The 17,282-nt window shown below is 35.3% G+C and overlaps 3 protein-coding genes across 4 annotated transcripts; all 3 read left to right on the top strand.

Annotated features, from left to right (window-relative positions):
* The first annotated feature begins 1,353 nt into the window (after positions 1 to 1,353).
* On the top strand, positions 1,354 to 5,884 carry LOC132598507 (uncharacterized). Its single transcript, XM_060311429.1, has 3 exons — positions 1,354 to 1,776; positions 2,810 to 4,301; positions 4,600 to 5,884. Exons 1-3 carry the CDS (start codon positions 1,491 to 1,493, stop codon positions 4,784 to 4,786), a joined length of 1,965 nt encoding a protein of 654 aa, XP_060167412.1. The 5' UTR covers positions 1,354 to 1,490; the 3' UTR covers positions 4,787 to 5,884.
* Positions 5,885 to 8,895: 3,011 nt separating this feature from the next.
* On the top strand, positions 8,896 to 14,233 carry LOC132598508 (pentatricopeptide repeat-containing protein At5g16420, mitochondrial-like). The gene is made up of 3 exons (XM_060311430.1): positions 8,896 to 11,655; positions 13,581 to 13,786; positions 13,868 to 14,233. The coding sequence occupies exon 1, from the start codon at positions 9,274 to 9,276 to the stop codon at positions 11,455 to 11,457; it is 2,184 nt and encodes a 727-aa protein (XP_060167413.1). The 5' UTR covers positions 8,896 to 9,273; the 3' UTR covers positions 11,458 to 11,655; positions 13,581 to 13,786; positions 13,868 to 14,233.
* Positions 14,234 to 15,531: 1,298 nt separating this feature from the next.
* Positions 15,532 to 17,039, top strand: LOC132598509 (uncharacterized). Of its 2 annotated transcripts, none has more exons than XM_060311432.1 (2): positions 15,532 to 16,723; positions 16,815 to 17,039. In XM_060311432.1, the coding sequence occupies exon 1, from the start codon at positions 15,795 to 15,797 to the stop codon at positions 16,704 to 16,706; it is 912 nt and encodes a 303-aa protein (XP_060167415.1). In that variant the 5' UTR covers positions 15,532 to 15,794; the 3' UTR covers positions 16,707 to 16,723; positions 16,815 to 17,039. The 2 variants fall into 2 exon arrangements, with proteins under 2 accessions (XP_060167415.1, XP_060167414.1); XM_060311431.1 differs by having other exon boundaries at positions 15,533 to 16,734.
* Positions 17,040 to 17,282: the final 243 nt, after the last annotated feature.

A 17,282-nucleotide genomic window follows, 5' to 3' on the forward strand; every position in this document is an offset into this window, starting at 1 on the left:
GGAGTACAAATTATAATGCTATATTAATCATATTTTGAATATAGAATATATATATATATTATCACTATTTAAACACAACTACATATATATAGATACACTATAATACGAATCTTAGGATCGTCGTCGACATGGCTGTTATAGTAAACTTAGTTTTTAGGACATATTGTCCTTTCACTCATATTGCTGAATGACAACTTGCACTGTAGGCTCAACTTATGTCATTTCACGGACACCACTTTCCCCAAACCCCCAAATACACGTAATCATAATTCAAACATGGATTGTTACTTTAATTAAAGAAAAAATCAGGTCTGCCATTTTTATTTGTCTGCTTTATTTCTAATTTTACAGTGAACAGGTAATTGTTCTATTTTTAAATAATTATTTATCAATTGAATTTAAAATCTTTACTACTATTACAGAAGGGTTACATTATTTTTTTTTAACTTTAATTATAAATTTGGATATGAAATCTTTAAGTTTTTTGAATTAAGTTTACATATTTAAAAACTAAATAAAAAGTACTATAAATTATAATAATGCACAATTTAAAGTATTTAAAAGTGATATGAGAAACATTGCAACTTATAATACATTTCTTATAGTTTTCAAATATCTAAACTTTAATTTTAAAATATTTAATTAATTAATCTAATTTAATTCCAATCTCTTGAGAACTGAAACATGACGAGAGAGAGAGTAGTAAATCACCACCATATTTAAATTATGTGACTATTTTTTGAAAATTGTGCAAATTAATTAAAAGAAGTTCTGCTGGACTTAACCATAATAATCCATAATAATTTATCGTTACAAATAGTTTCGAACATTAATTTATGATAGTAAGTTCATAATTTTTTTCATTTCAACTATATATGAAAGATAGGGCTGTACTTGGAATTTAGGACTATAAGAATGCTATTTGAATTAATTGAATTATAATTGTTTTCATTACTCACTCCATTTCAATTTATATGACATCATTTGACTGGACACAATTTAAGAAAGAACCAAAGACTTTTGAAATATAAAGTCCAAAAAAAGTCTTAAATATTTATGTGGACTGTAAATTATCTAATAAAATTAAATTGCTTCTGCAAATAGAATTAAAAATGACATTCTTTTATTGCGATAGACTAAAAAAATAAAGTGTGCCGCGTAAATTATGACACAGGAAGTACTAAACTGTCTTATTTTCCATGTCGCCGTCATCTAGTATTTTGAGACGAGTTCCTTTTGCTACAGTGACACGGCCTTACTTCTTGACGAAGGGAGTGGAAAACAAAAGGACAGAATGGTCATTGCGCAAACGCCTCATATGAATCTTCCGCCCCAGTCCCCACTCACCCCTTTATTTTCCAACACTTTCCTCTTCCTATATCATCATCATCTACTCCTCTCTAATCCTACGCACTCCTCAACTAAACCTTAACACACCATCCACACACACACACACAATTTCACACATCGGTATTCGCTATCGTGCGCATATGGGGGGTGCCGGTGGAAACGGTAACGGCGTCGGAGTGGGCGGTCCGCCGGCGGAGTCACTGTACTCAGGGGCTAGGGTTTCGGTATGGTGGGATATAGAAAACTGTCAAGTACAAAGAGGATCTGATCCTCATGCGATTGCACAGAATATAAGTTCTGCTCTTGTTAATATGAATTACTGTGGACCTGTTTCCATTTCTGCTTATGGTGATACTACTAAGATCTCTTCTTCTGTTCAACAAGCGTTAAATAGTACTGGAATTGGCCTTAATCATGTTCCTGCAGGTATATAATTGTTGACTTATGTGTTAAGTTACTTTTTTTTTTATGTGTGTTGATGGTTTTTAGTTTGTGTAATTCAGATTAAATAACTTGTTTTTAGTTGATCTATGTTTAGAAGTGGTGAATTTTGTGGACTGATGTGTGAAGTTACGTTTTTCTGATGTGTGGATGGTTGTTAGTTTGTGTAATTCAGATTAAATGACTTGTTTTTTGGTTGATTTGAGGTTTGATTGAGTTGATCTATGTTTAAAAGTTGATGAATTTCTGTGACTGGACAGGATCGGTTAGATCTTGTTGGATTTTGGGTTTGTGATGATATATAGAAGTCAACGAAGTGTCTTTCTGAATTCACACTGTCAGATGCAAAATTGCATCTTTTCCCAGTGAAATTCACCATGTTCTCCCATTCTTTTTTTTTTTTTAAAAAAAGAAAAGTGGAAAAAAGAAAGGATTTTTACTTGGAAAAAAGTAATGATGGTGTTTATTTGTGTAATTTTTCTTGTCGAACCCCCTATAAGTTATAGAGATGGGGTGTTCAGAATCTGTTTAGCACAGATTGAAAAATGTTATGAGTTGCTGGTCTTTTTATTTTCCGGAATCATATACAAAATAGTGGTCTGAGGTAGATCGAGGATTTTAAGTTATTGGGTGCGAGTACTACTGCACATTCCGTACTTTTTTATGGCAATGGGAGTGGACTACGTGTTTTTTTAAGCACGTTTTCATGTATAAATGGTTTGATCTGGGATTAGATTCTGGATAGGTGGATCCACCTGTGAGATTGATTGCGCTGATTTAGCCTTCCACGTGTACGTGTAAATAAGATATTCATATTCGGTATGCTCTCGTAGGACGAAAACTAAATTTAGCATTTAATGTATCCGATTGTTAGGGTAATTTTTGAAGGTGGTGTATAAAATAAGTGAAAACCACTGTATTCAAGATTCCTATTTTTAACATTTATTGTAGCGTGATTAAATCTGCTTTAGGACTGTTTGGACTCCTTCACGACTAATTTTTGACCAAACGTGTACAGGTGTCAAAGATGCAAGTGATAAGAAGATTCTCGTGGACATGTTATTCTGGGCGGTAGACAATCCGGCACCTGCTAATTATTTGTTGATTTCGGGAGATCGTGATTTTTCAAATGCGCTTCATCAATTACGCATGCGCCGATATAATATTCTTCTAGCACAACCTCAAAAAGCATCTGTTCCACTCATCGCTGCTGCGAAGACTGTTTGGCTCTGGACAAGCCTTTCTGCTGGAGGACCGCCTCTCACAAATAGTGAATCAAGTCAACTTGTAAATAACAGCTACGGTTCTTTACCCTTTTCGGACGCATTATCTACGTCATCGAGTGACTCCAGTATGATAAAACAACTTGACACTTCCCATGAAAGCCCACAGAAGTTTAACAATATGGGAAGGGGTACAGATAGTAAACAGAAGGGCAAGCCAGTTCGTAGAAGTGTGAATCAACCCAATATATCACGAAATTCATCTGCAATGTCCGGCACACAAGAAAATCATAGTGCTGGAAACTTTCATCAACCAGGATATGGATATCCTAAGCAGTTCAATGATTCAGTGGAGCTGCCTGGAGCTCATAACTCAAGAACTCCTTTCAGTGGGCCTTTACCTGCCTCAAGCTGTGTTCCTGGTAATCCCGAGGCTTCCTGGACAAATGGAAACAACTCACAGAACAATTATCAAAATAATTATACTCCTGTAAGGCCAAACCACTTCCCTGTATCACCTGTAATTCCACCTGGTAATTTCCTACCACCAAATTCGCATGTGCATCGTTCGCAATCAATGCCTCCTAGGTCTGATGCACAAGGCTTCACCTCAGGCCCTCAAATACCTATGCCTGATATGGGTAAGCTAAAAATCAGTGAAACCTCCAATAATGGTCATAATCGTCCTTTTTCTCAACCTCGGAATGGAGAATCGAGACAACCTCCTAAGATTGAGAATTCTCATACAAATATAAATGGGCCTCATAAAGGACACAATTTGCAGAAGAAAACACCACCTTACGTCGAAAAAGAGGCGAACAGGTATCCACATCCCAGCCCTGAGATTCCACCACCACTGCCACAGTCATCTACAACAAATAACAATAATGGACCTACCAATGGCGTGTGGGGAGCTCCAGGATGCCCAAAGCCTTCTGATTATATTCAAGGCCTTATTGGAGTCATTTTACTTGCATTGAACACCCTAAAATATGAGAAGATTATGCCTACTGAAGCAAACATCGCCGATTGCGTCAAATATGGAGATCCAAAACACCGCAATACTGATGTTAAGAAGGCTCTCGCGAGTGCAGTTGAACAACAGCTGGTAGTAACACGGAATTTAGGTGCTTTGCAATTGTATGTTGGTAAAAATGAGAACCTATGGAGGTGTGTGAATCCCATTGGTGGTAATATGAAACACTATCCCAAAGAAGCATGGGATAACCTCCAGAAATTTCTATCATCTCCCGCTGGACGAGCCGCCATAAGTGCTACTCAGTGCAGGTAATGGGTTCTCATCAGTCTGAACCTATTGGATTTTGGTGGATGTTTGGCGAAGTATCTAAAGTTAATGTTTAGGTGAAGGACTTCCAATTAAATTTTTTATCTAACGTTGTATTGAGTAAAAAGCATTTAGGTTAAGGATAATGTCTAGCAGATTTTTATCTTGTTAGGTCCTATAAAGATGGTTCCTCATGTGGTGTTACCTCACCTTTTCTAAAAAATAAAGAGATGCTTCTTTGTGTGTGTCTGGCTGATATAATCTAATTTGAACTTTTTTATTTACTTGATCCTTCACTAGGTTTGAAGCAGCTACAGTTATTAAGAAAATGTGCTTAAAGGAGCTTGCTTTAGGCGAAATACTTCAGATCTTGCATATGGTTATCAATATGAAGAAGTGGCTTGTACAACCTCAATCCGGGTGGCAACCAATTAAGATTACTCTCGCAGAGATCGTCCCCGACTCAGGGGTGGTAGCTGCGACCTAAGATCTGGTTATGGATGGGGAGAGACGGCTTATAGGTACTTCTTATCAGTTCCTTCACGCGCCTATCGACTGAACTGGTAACAGGTCAATCTAGCCCATTTCTCCTCTTAAAGTGTTGCAGTAGGTTAAGTAGCTGTATTTATGGTTAATTAGATTGTTCTGGAGTAGATACATTTATAGTTTGGCTGTTTTATCTTTTCCTGGGAAATCAGAAAGCACTGTGATGAGAACTTATGTTGGATGCTTTAAGAAAGCCTTCTGGGACGTTGGGGTTTGGCTGGAATTCTAAAATACCTTAAGTGAGAGATTGCTATCACATCGGTGGTTGGTGCTTCGTATTTTGGGCTATTGCTTCATTGCCCGGTTATTGATTATTGATTAAGGGGATCAATATTTGTGGAAAGTCGCGAACTGTGATTCTGGAGCTCTTCGACTAACATATGTGAGAATATCCTAGTTGCTTTTGTATCAAATGTACATTTTGAATATAAGACATCTCAGAGCAGTTTTCGGTATAAACCTTGTTGAGAAAGGACATGCTTGTCTGGTTTATATTAATGGCAAAATTACTGGGGTTAAAGACTCTGAAGCTGTTGGAGGCTTGGAGCTGAGTTATTGTAAAAGTAGTGTTTAGAGGTGTATCATGAAGTATGAAGATTTTCAGATCTTGCTTGCTGGGCAGAGAATTGAATGCCCCAGACCCTTGAGTTTCAACAAAACAGGACTAGCCGAACAAAATTACGTGGCAGATTATGGTACTATATATAAATCAGAGGTTTTGAAGACTGATAAATCCTTCAACCGTATCACATTTCACTTGGAATTATGCAAGAAGTTAAGAGATAAATGACTACATCCTCGGTAACTTCGACAAGAGTTGTAATTGAAGGTATGGTAATCTAATGATGGATTATTCTACTTATAATCCAGGCTGACTGCATACAAAGAAAATTGTATGCTATCATCTCAATGCAGGCTTTAGGTTCATTCCCCTGCTGTTTTAAATTATTGTAGATATATGTTGTAATGGCTGGAACTTGGAAGGAGTTCATTTTCAGCAGTAACTTTTAAATAAAACTTTCCTTGTTTTTTCTTTATTTATTGCAGTGACTTTTTCTTCTCTCTAATTACTTTTAATACCAAAAATCATTGTGTGTATAATTTTGCACCTTAATTTTTCAATATTCTAGTGGTTGATTCACTTGTAGGAACAGTTGTGCTTCGGAAGAAAGTAATTTTGCACATTCATTTTTCAATATGCTGTGGTTAATTCACTTGTAGGAGAACAATTGTGTTTCGGAAAGAAGTTGATTTCCTTTGATGTTTATTTAGAGTGCAAGCTCCTTTAGAAATCCCGAGTTTTCGATACAAATGATCCCTCAAATTTGAGAGTTTTCTCTCTCCAATTTCACCCTTTAAATACAGTAAGCATAAATATCCTCTGATTTTGTTTCTGGGATTGCTCCAGGACCTAAAACAGAAACAACTTAAAACTCTTGATCGGGTTCTCTCCCATATCATAAGCAAAAATAAGGTCTTTTTGGCGATATGGGTTTTCATCTTTTGTGCAGTTTTCTTGTTTATCATTTTTCTAAAGGGATGAGGCACTGTTACCTCCTGAACTTTGACCAACACGACACTCTTTATCTTTTCAAGGATTCTATTACTCCCCTGAATTTTTTAAAAACGAAATAATTATCACCCTAAGCGCTAACGTGACAAGGAGAGTATATTATACAATCTCTTTGGGAGGGTGAGAAATATAAAATCTGACATGTGTCATTTTTTAATTGAGCACTTCACATTTAATTACACCTAATTACTTATCATTTTTTTTTTCTAAACTGTTTTTTAAAAAGAAAATGTGGAAAACTTATTTTTTTAATTAAAAATGTGTATTTTCTTAAAATATGAAAAACTGATTTTTTTTTTAAAAAAAGATGAAAAAATTTGCTTTTTAGAAAATAAATATGAAAAACTTATTTTTAAAGAAAAATGTGGAAAACTGAATTTTTTTCTATATATGAAAAAAAATTTAGTTTTCCAGATTTAGTTTTAAAAAGCGGGCTTTCCACATTTTAAAAGAAACGTTAGTTTTTCCAAATTTTTATAAAATTCAGTTTTTTCACATTTTGACAAGAAAAAACACCTTTTTCAGATTTTTTAAAAAATAATCAAGATTTTATTTGAAAAATAAAAGTGTCCTAAAAAATGAAATTATGAAAATTTAGATTTTTAAAGAATTTGAAACAAAATCCATTTTTCATATTTTAAAAACATCCGTGTTTTCAGATTTTTTTTTTTTAAAAACGGGTTTCAAAAAATCAAATTCTCATATTTTTTTAAATATCCATTTTTTATTATTTTCTTAAAAAAATCAGTTTTTCATTTTTTTTTTAAATTGCTACGTTAGCAAAAAGAATTTTTAAAAATATAAAACAAAGTAAATATACATGTGGCTAGGAGAGTGTATGTCACAAGAGAGTAGATATTAGTGCTTAGGGTGGTAATTATTCTATTTTAAAAAAGTTTGGGGGTAATAAGACTCTTGAAAAGATAAGATGTGTCGTAGCAACTTCAGCCAAAGTTCAGACACTATTCCTTTTTTTTTCTTTTTCTAAACGTGTTAAACAGGGTGGGGTTGGGGGTTGTGCATTGAGAAGATTATCCATCAGTGTATAAGAATGCTAAAACTATGGACCACTAAGAAGCTAGTGCAAGTTCACTTGGCCAGGGCAATAGAACGTGGTAGAATTGCGGCAATAGTTATAGTTTCCGATCAATGACAGTACTTAAAACTGCTCAATCAAATAGAAGTAGAGATTGATCCATGTGGCCCAACCAAAAGCTCTAATTGGGTGCCTAGATGAACACAATCACAGACGAGTTACAGGGTCGTTTGGACGAACCAAGGTAGTTATGCCAAAGGCGAAACCTCATTTTGGTGTTTGACGCAAAAGAAAGAAAAGAACTTTAAGCTCATATACACAAAAGATATTCATTCCATGTAGGAGAAATAGAGCCATACTCCTTGGAATGAGATGCATTCCTTTGGTGCAATTCTATAAAAAATACAATTTACAACTAGTTTTTACTCACGTAAATAAAAAATAAAGACATGAGCGTAGGTAGAAAACTAGTTGTAAATTGTTGAAACTATAAATGGTCATAACTTTGCGCTCAGATGTTCGATTTACGCGATTTTTTTTTACCCAGGGTATTTTTTCGAGATCTATCCGGGCAAACGGTCGCAGGCAGTTTGGCTAGGCCGATTTTCCAAAAAGCGCCATTATCCCATTCAATTTGAATTTGTCCCCCAAAATTGGCGCACAATTTTCATTCTTGCTTGGTGAAAATCTGATGATAAAAAGTAGATTTCAAGATGGAAATCTCATGGTAATAATGTTTTGAATGTCAATTTTGAGGTTCGAAATTCAATCTATGAAAACGGAGTTAGATAGCATTAGTGAACATTATAAAAAATAAAAAGTGTCTTCTTTATTGCATTCACCAATTTGGCTTGGTGGTTTAGCCTTTCTTTTTACGTACTTCTTTTTTATGCCAATAACATGGGATCAAACCTTGGTGGGAGCATTGAATGAGATATATTATACCTTGATTGAACCTCTTATATTGAATGAATTATTTTTTAATATAATATTTTTATTTCAAAACACTTAAATTAAAACCCTATAAAATATGACAGTTAGATCTAAAGATGACAAGTTTCCAAGCAAACAAAATTTACTTCGAAGCATTTTACAACTCCTAAAACGACGATCCAAACGTTTAGGTATACTTGATGTAATGAGCCGACGTTATTGTACGCAAAAAAATATATTAAGTTCTATATAAAATATTGATATTTCGGGGTTTTGAAACATGACTAATTTTTGCCCAAATATGAAAAAAACGTGATTTTGATAGCTTAAAAAAAAAAAAAGTACTCTTTTTCACGCACAGAATCTGTGCGTGAAGCCTAGTTTGGTTCCAAAAGTTATTTTTTAGATTAAAAAAGTTTGGGGCTCCATTTACACGCATTTGGTTACTGTCCAAGTCATTTGTCACGTATATAAGTTGAACCTGAACATTTTTAAAGAAGTGTTGAGAGGGATGAGCAAACAAGAGATGGACTACGAGAGGGGTCACCTTTATATAAACTTGACAAATATGAGGGAGCCAAATTAAACTCCCTAAGATATATGGCCTTAAATAGAAAATACCCTCTTTTTGTAGTCTTGTTTTGACCTTATTTTTTTTTTTCTAGTTTTCTTTCATTTGCTCTGTTTTTTCTTTCAAGCTTCAACATTCACCTTTCTGTATTCTGTTCCCAGGTTAGGATTCAATTCTGTACCTTTCAAAATTCTCTCCTTCACTTCAACTTAGCTCAATTCCATATAATTTTTTGTACTATTTACTAGGCATATACTTAACTTAATGTTTCTTTTAAGTTGAAACATAAGTGGCCACTTGGGAGAGAGAGAGCAAATGGTGATAAAACTCTCAACTTTAAACATTTCCAAGAAAATCCCAAAATGGGTTTATCCCAAACCTTATTTTTATTCACTTTCTAGTGCTTGTAGAATTCAAATCACCCAAGAAACCAATCAACCCTCAACCAGTTTTTCTGATTTTGAAACAAAGATTCAATTTTTAAAGAATAAGCTTCATCCAGAAACCTTAACAAGTGTTCTTGATTCCACTACTGATTTGGATTCTTCATTGAAGCTATTCAAATGGGCTTCCCTTCAAAAAAGGTTTCATCATTCTTCTGATACTTATTTTCAGATTATAATGAAGTTAGGTATGGCTGGAAAAGTAGATGAAATTGAAGGATTTTGTAATGAGATGGTAAAAGAGAAATGCCCAAATTATGAACATGTTCTTTTGGCTTTGTTAGATACATTTGTTAGAAATAGTAGGCTTAATGAGGGGTTATGTGTTCTTGAATGTATAAATTTGAGTAGTTTAAAGCCCGATATATCTGTATTTAATCGATTATTGGGTGCACTTATCAAGGAAAAGAAAGAATTTAAGGATGTATTATTCGTATATAAAGAGATTGTGAAAGCTGGAATTGGTCCTAATATTGATACACTTAATTATTTGATAGAGGCTTTATTTGCTGCTTATCGTGCCGATGCTGCATTGGATCAGTATAATCGACTTCATAAGAAAGGTTGTAGTCCTAATGGTAGGACTTTTCAGATAATTATTGGTGACCTTGTTGCAAGGGGTAGAGTGGATGAGGCACTTGTAATTTTAGATGATATGTTTAGAATAAGGTGTGAACCGGATTATTCTTGCTTTTACGCTCATATAATTCCTTTGTTTTGTGATATGAATAAATTAGATGTAGTAATGAGGTTGTTGTCTGTGATGAGAGCGTCTAAGGTTCTTCCGGATTCAACAACTTATGGGGCAACGATTAAGTGTTTGTGTAAGAATCTTCTCGTGGATGATGCTATAAAAGTTGTAGATGAGATGGTGCATAATGATGTTAGGCCAGATAATGATGTGTTCATGAGTATAATAGACGGATTATGTGAATTGAATATGTTGAGTGAAGCCAAGGAGTTTTTGAATGACAAAGAAGTTGCTAGTGTATTGCCTTACAATGCACTTCTTGAAGCTATTCTAAATGATGGCACCTTTAATATGGCAAGAGATTTGTTTGATGAAATGTTTGAGAGGAACATCACAGATCATTGTACTTGGAATATCATGATTCGATACTTGTGTGATAATAAAAGGCTAATAGATGCCTTGAAGTATCTCGCTAGAATGATTGTTTCCTCCATTAACCCCGATTCATCTACATATTCTGCTCTCATCATTGGCAACTCTAAATTAGGTGAATGTGAGGATGCTTTGGCATTGTTTCATCAACTTAGGGAGAAAGACGGGTTAATAGATTTTGTAGCATATGCTCAACTTATTGAGTGTCTTTGCCAGAAGGAAAAGATTCAGGAAGCAGCCGAAGTATTTTGCTTCATGTCAGCAAAGAGATGTGCTCTTCAATCGACCTCGTTTGACAAGCTTATGGAGGGACTTTGTGCTAGTAGATACACTGTTAGAGCAATCAAATTGCTACCAATTGCATATTATTGTGGTACATTGACTTCGGCTGCTGCTTACAATAGCGTAATGCAAGGTTTATCCAGTTTAGGAAGAGAAAGTGATCTCTTTATAGTGCTCTCGAGAATGGTCATAGATGGTTGTACGCTGGATGCGGAAACATATTGCATTCTTATTCGGAGCATAACTTCGGTTGGACATACAGAGAAGTCTGCTCTATTCTTGGATTTAATGCTTAGACAAGGTCTAACGCCGAATTCAGAAACACTTTCTAAACTTCTGAAGTATCTGGTGGAAAACAATCAGGTACACATGATATTTTCTTCAATAGATAAGCTTGTCTCAGAATTTGAAGTTGTTGATTCGGCCATGTACAACATGCTGATACATGGCCTCTTGAAAGAGGGATACAAAAACAAGGCCTCTTTCTTGCTGGATTTGATGTTAGAAAAGGGCTGGGTTCCTGATGCTAGTACTCATGCTTTATTATTGGGTTCCAGTGTAAGCGATGAAACAGGTATCACAAAGGATACTGTTGGAAATATACTTGCTGAGGGCTTAGGGAAATCGGATGGGCCTGACTACAGGTTATAATACTATAATTGGTATATTTTCTAGCAATCAATTTGGCTGAATGATGCAAAAGTTTAGAATATATGTGGGAAAAAGAAAATTATGACGTATAAGGGCTTATCTCGTGGTTTTTGCTCATCGTATCTGTTCTCCAAATCATCAATTAGATACCTGCTTTGAATTTCAAGGACTCATCAATATTTAAAAGCACACCTAGAAGTAAGTTCCTTCTGTTACTTATTTCTTGCATTTCTTGTAAACCTTACTCATACTTTTATGTTTCAATAACTCTGTCATCTGTGTACTAAAGAGTGAAGGTGACATTACCTTCTCAAAGGGGTTATATTGTTTAGCATACTTTAGGAAATTATGTCTTCTGATAGTTAAAAGTTAAAACTATGAAACGGAAACTTTTATAATATCCGGAGTTTATCCGATGATAATCATTTTGCTGTAGTCATTTACATTTTTAAAAGGCCAAACCCATCAGGAGACACCTGTGGTTGATAAGATCTTTCACTTAGACACCTCAACTAAAACCGATACCTATTGAGTATTCAAACTACATCGAATTTGTTCCAATTAAACACTTTTTTGATAATCAGCTAAAATTACAAAGTGTGTGAAAGATACTAGCGGTGACGTGGCATGATGACTAATTAAAAGAGGACATGTGGCATTTGAGTGCAAAATAATAATTTAAAAATCAATATAAGAAAATTTTAAAGAAAAAACTATTATTCAGCAAAATAAATAAATAAGAATACCATTTTATCTAAACCCCACCCCGACCTACCCCACCCCTCCTTCCCCTTTCTATCCTCTGCTACCGCCGGCGATGTCGTCCTTAAACCACTTTCTTTTTCTTCGTTTTTTTTGTGGTTTTTATTAGATTTTGATCCATTTGGAAGCATATAAATCAAAATTTTGCACTAATCATTGTTAATCTATAGCTAAAATTCAATTTTTTTTTTGTTTTTGCAGTCCCCAATTTGGTTCCTTACTGTGTTATTCTTATAGAAAAATTGGATTTTTTCCACCATATAGCAGGAAGAATGGACCTACTTTTTTCCCTGATAAAAGCTCACAGTCCCCTCTTTTCTTCACTGAGTTCTCGACAACTCTTCAAAAACTTGAAAACAGTTTGAAGAAAAAGTTTTGATTTTTGATTTTCTATTGCAACTCTTGTCACTATTCATGGCTGATGAAATCTTACTTCCCCGATAACCAACACCCACCACCTTACCCCCACCGGAACCACCATTTTGCCTGCCGAAACCACCGGACCATTTGCTTTGAGATCTCATCTTGGTCCTTTCTTTACTTTGTTTGCTGATATGTAATCTTTTGATTAATTTAATTTGCCACGTTTAAGAATAATAGGGGAGGAGAAGGTTGGATATATAAGGTGGTGGCATTGCTGTGGCAAGGTGATGTTGATGGTGGAGGAAGTTTGAAAGGAAAGAGAAGGAAGAAGAAGAGATTAAAAAAAAATAAAAAATTGTAAAAGTTAAGTCGTTCACACGCCTACTTTGTGCGAAAATCACACAATTTGCCAAGTCAGTCAAAAGTGTCTAAAAGACATAGTCGGACCCTACTGCGAGTGTCTAAATGAAAAAAGGTTTAGTTGAGGTGTTCAAGTGAAAAATCTTGACGACCACAGGTGTCTCCCGATGAGTTTGGCCTTTTTAAAATTCATTTCCCAATATGTGCATTATATTGCTATGTAATCCTTCACAAAAGAGATGTTTCAGAATGTTCTACCACAATTTGATCTTTCACTTGCAAAGATGAGACCAACTGACTGCAGATAGAAGCAGAGGCTCTCTTTAATTTGCTCTACATTTTTGTGAGTTGAAAGCACCAGTTAAATGTACAATTAAAAATTTAAATCTGTCCTACTTAAAAGAAATTTAATGCTACTTTTAAGCCTCTCAACAATTAAATTATCTAAATGTGATTTATCAGTTTACTGTTGTAACTTGATATATTATGCAAAGCCAATGCTTTTCTTTTTGTGTTACGCTCATGCTGTTTGGAGGGCGGAACAACTTTCTGCCACATTTTGGACTTCTATTGATATGATGTAAATCTCATGAAGTCTTGCTGTAACTAATAGCTGAATATTAATATCCATTATGCAGTGACAGTGAAAGCTGGCTTAACAATCCAGTGTTTAGCATTTGTATCAGCAGTGATGAATCGTAACATACCTTTCTCGCTCTTTTGGATAAGATCAAGTTACCTGCTCTTATCAGTTCAATACCAGTGTCGAGGTGAATAATTTTTTCTTATTAAGGTGGTGTCTGAGCCAGCTCTCTTGCGCCCATTGACTAACACATCAACACAGGTATGGGGTAACTATGTCTACCAAAGCTTAAGACAGATGGAAAGAAATTACTTGACATTTTATGTTGCTGTTGGAGTGTAGGTGAATGGTACACGATCAATATAAATCGTGTCACATGCTGAGCAGCTATGTAGTTGTAGACGTTGAGAAGTATGTGCTGATCTTAACATTCTTTCAATATATGCTGCTCTCTGATTCGGGAAGTTTAAAAGGCCATGTATCAGCATGCAGTCAACATATGCACTCAAGCTGTGACCAACATATAGTCAATGTACACGCTCAATTTTGAGTAGTAAATTTCTTTTGTAAGTTCCACTCTTCATATTGAGTTACGATTACTAGATTTCTCATTTTAGCTATTTCCAAACCCACATCATGTTATACAGGGACTTCACACATTCAACATTATACTCAAAGCATAAATGAATGATATAGTGAGCTTGATTCTTCTCCCTTTCAATTATCTTCACAGTCGATAAGCTGAAAATCTGTCGACTGTAATTGCCTTTTCTGAGGGTTTAAATGGTACGAGTAGACTTATGCTGAAAGGGTTCATAGTAGATAATTGATAAATCTGAATTGTTGCTCCTATAATTTGTAGATGCATATTTAACTTGTTTTCACTATTTTTATTTGGTATGATGATGACATGAATTCGAGCTTAAATAAAACAGCGGATGATGAATTTAGTCAGATCCCAACTTGTTCAGCACTGAGACGTAGTTACTATTGTTGTTTGTTTAGTAGCTATCATTTACCTTCTGTTTTACATTTCGTGTACAGTTCAATGGAAATTTGTTGTGTTTCATAACACGTTTATTTTTCGTTGAAGTTTAGCTTTGTCCGTTGTGAAGGGCAAATTACTGCTCCCTATCTTTAGTGACCTTATGTCCTTTTTAATCCATCTAAAAAAAATGACCCTTTTTGAATTTGAAAAAAATTATAAAACTTAAATTCTTAATCCCTCCGTTCACTTTTTTACTTGTTCAGTATTCTAAAAATAAATTTTCACTTTTAGTTCACTTTTAGCATATCAAGAGAAGATAATTTATTTTTCCTATTTTACCCATAGTATTAATTACTCACTTCAAATCATTTTTTAAATCTAATAAAAATATGCATCAATTAATATAGGTACATTGAGAAATTATGTACTCCATTTATTATTTCTTAAACAACGTAAAAAGTTCAAAGTGAATAAGTAAGCGTGAACGGAGTGAGTATATCACTCTTAATTTAATGAGAATCTTTCGTAGTCACAGATTTACATGAATGTTAGACACATTTAATATCATTTCAAAAGTTTTTCCCTCCTGAAATCTGTGCCCAGTAAAATAGAATCACATGAATCAAGGCATGAATACTGATGAGATGAAGGTGATATGTTGGTTATCAAATCAATCTATCAACTACTACACATTATCTCAATCTATTTACATTTCTTGATTTGTTCGTGGCATTCTTATCTTAGTCTTCTTTTTATTATTTCAATTTTATCGAATGTCTCCAAAGAGACTCAATCTGTTTATATCGGATTTAATATATATCCAATCTTATTTAATTTTAATAAATGAATGATATTTAATATCTTTTAAAATAAATTAGTGGTTTTCAAAACTAGAAATTCTTATCTCATACTTCCCTCTACTTGTTAAAGAAAAGTTTGCAATCATATCTAATTTAGGAACGTATCTGGATTATTAGACAGTAGTCCTATTTGGTCAATAATTTGTTTACCAACAGTATTTCGTCATTAATCATGCACACAAACGAGGATTAAGAAGACTAATATAGCCCTGAAGAACGGCGTCGTCCGGGTGTAGTAGCAGTCAGCCAATCAAAAAGCACCTCCTCGTCTTCCTCAACAAATCCCCAATATAGTAAACCCTAATTGAGAATCCTCTTTACTCTCCTCCTCCTCCAAAAAGAAGAGAAAAAATAAAATCATCATATACATGAAGTTGTTACTGTCCCCATTCCCCCTTTACATTCCCCAATTTTCTCAAAAATGACAAAACAAATCAACCCAATTACCCCAACAACGTGCAACAACTGCAACATCGAAGAACGTTGGTTCCTTCACCACGTCCGTCACAGAGGTATATTCCGTAAACTCTGCACTAACTGCGTCCTTCGTCTCCACACTCAGTCCTTTTGTCCTACTTGTTACCTCGTTTACCACCCTGCCCCACCTTCCCTAAACGGCCTCGTTTCATGTGTTCAATGTTATTCCTACTCACACAACTCTTGTGTGGGTCCCAATCCACCTCACCCTTACCTCTGTCCCCTTTGTGTTAACCCTAATGTGCTCCTTTTTAGCCTTAAAAGGGGTAAAGATGTTGGTTTGGGTGATAATGACGTGGATAGAAACTCTAGGGTTGTTGATATGAAGGCTGCTAAGGTCTTGTTGACGGCTGCTAAGATTGCTGCCGGCACGGTTAATAAGGCGGCGTTGGCGGCGAGGGTTGAGGCGGAGAGGAGGGCCAAGGAGGCTGCGTTTACGAGGAAACGAGCGAGGGAGGCGTTAGAGCATGTTGCGTATTTAACCGCTAGGGATAAGATGATGAAGAAGAAGGATGTATTGACATTGCCGCTGTCTTTGAATGGCAATAGAGGGAGCGGTAATCAGTGTCTTAGTATGGTGGTTGCTGCTGTGCCGTTGGAGGAAGAGAATGCTGTGAATAATGGGGATAATAGGTTGGATGGTGATGCTGAGGTTTTAGTAGCTTTGAATGCTGTCGACTTGAAAGGACAGAATTCGGTTTCGGGGTTGACAGCTGGCAGTAATGGATCTGCAATGGATGTTGAGGACGACAAGGCTGAGGAACTGGTGCGTCAGAATGGCCAAACGGAGATGGCAAACGATGGAACGGTAAATTCCAATGCTGGGAAACCGAATGGTAGTGTCCCACAGCTATAATTTGTAGAATGGAAATGGTAAGATCAAGGTGGGGTTAAGAAGATGTTGATTTGTGTAATCAAGTTATCATTTTGCAGTTACTTGTGGCGTAATTGCCTTTTTTCGCAGGTTATTTGGCTCGCAAAGGCTAATGTTTGGGAATTTAATTGATCTGAATGTGAAGACTGGGATATGGTTGGTGTCGGTTATTTTTGTTAGACTAAGGATATTATCAGTACAGTGTTTCTTCAGTATTTCTTGTGTAGAGATGTTCTTTTGTATTTTTATCTAATGAAAGGTCAGTTCCATGTGTTGGTGCTTCCCTAAATCTAATTGCTCGGGCTTGTTTTGTTAGTTTGGAGATTCCTTGCTTAATGCTTTCTTACATTATTTTACTGGTATTGATCAGTTTGTTCTTGTGCTTAGTTGAGTTTGCTACTAGTGTACTTCAATTTCAGCTACGTAGCAAAGCATATATCAAGAAATTTGCTTGAATTTGATTTTAACATCTGGACGTGAACAGAATGGATGCATTGCCTTTTCTTTTGTACCTTTTTGGCATTCTTTAGATCAGTTTCTTGGATGACGTTTTGGAGT

Source organism: Lycium barbarum, chromosome 6 (assembly GCF_019175385.1).
Source record: "Lycium barbarum isolate Lr01 chromosome 6, ASM1917538v2, whole genome shotgun sequence".
Classification (NCBI taxonomy): domain Eukaryota; kingdom Viridiplantae; phylum Streptophyta; class Magnoliopsida; order Solanales; family Solanaceae; genus Lycium; species Lycium barbarum.

What these genes read in the sequence shown, in the direction of transcription:
- LOC132598508 (XM_060311430.1), top strand. Translation starts at nt 9,274, where the DNA reads ATGGTGATAAAACTCTCAACTTTAAACATTTCCAAGAAAATCCCAAAA.
- LOC132598509 (XM_060311432.1), top strand. Translation starts at nt 15,795, where the DNA reads ATGACAAAACAAATCAACCCAATTACCCCAACAACGTGCAACAACTGC.
- LOC132598507 (XM_060311429.1), top strand. Translation starts at nt 1,491, where the DNA reads ATGGGGGGTGCCGGTGGAAACGGTAACGGCGTCGGAGTGGGCGGTCCG. An exon ending in CCTTAATCATGTTCCTGCAG is followed by an intron (nt 1,777 to 2,809) that starts GTATATAATTGT and finishes AAACGTGTACAG; the next exon opens with GTGTCAAAGATGCAAGTGAT. An exon ending in ATAAGTGCTACTCAGTGCAG is followed by an intron (nt 4,302 to 4,599) that starts GTAATGGGTTCT and finishes ATCCTTCACTAG; the next exon opens with GTTTGAAGCAGCTACAGTTA.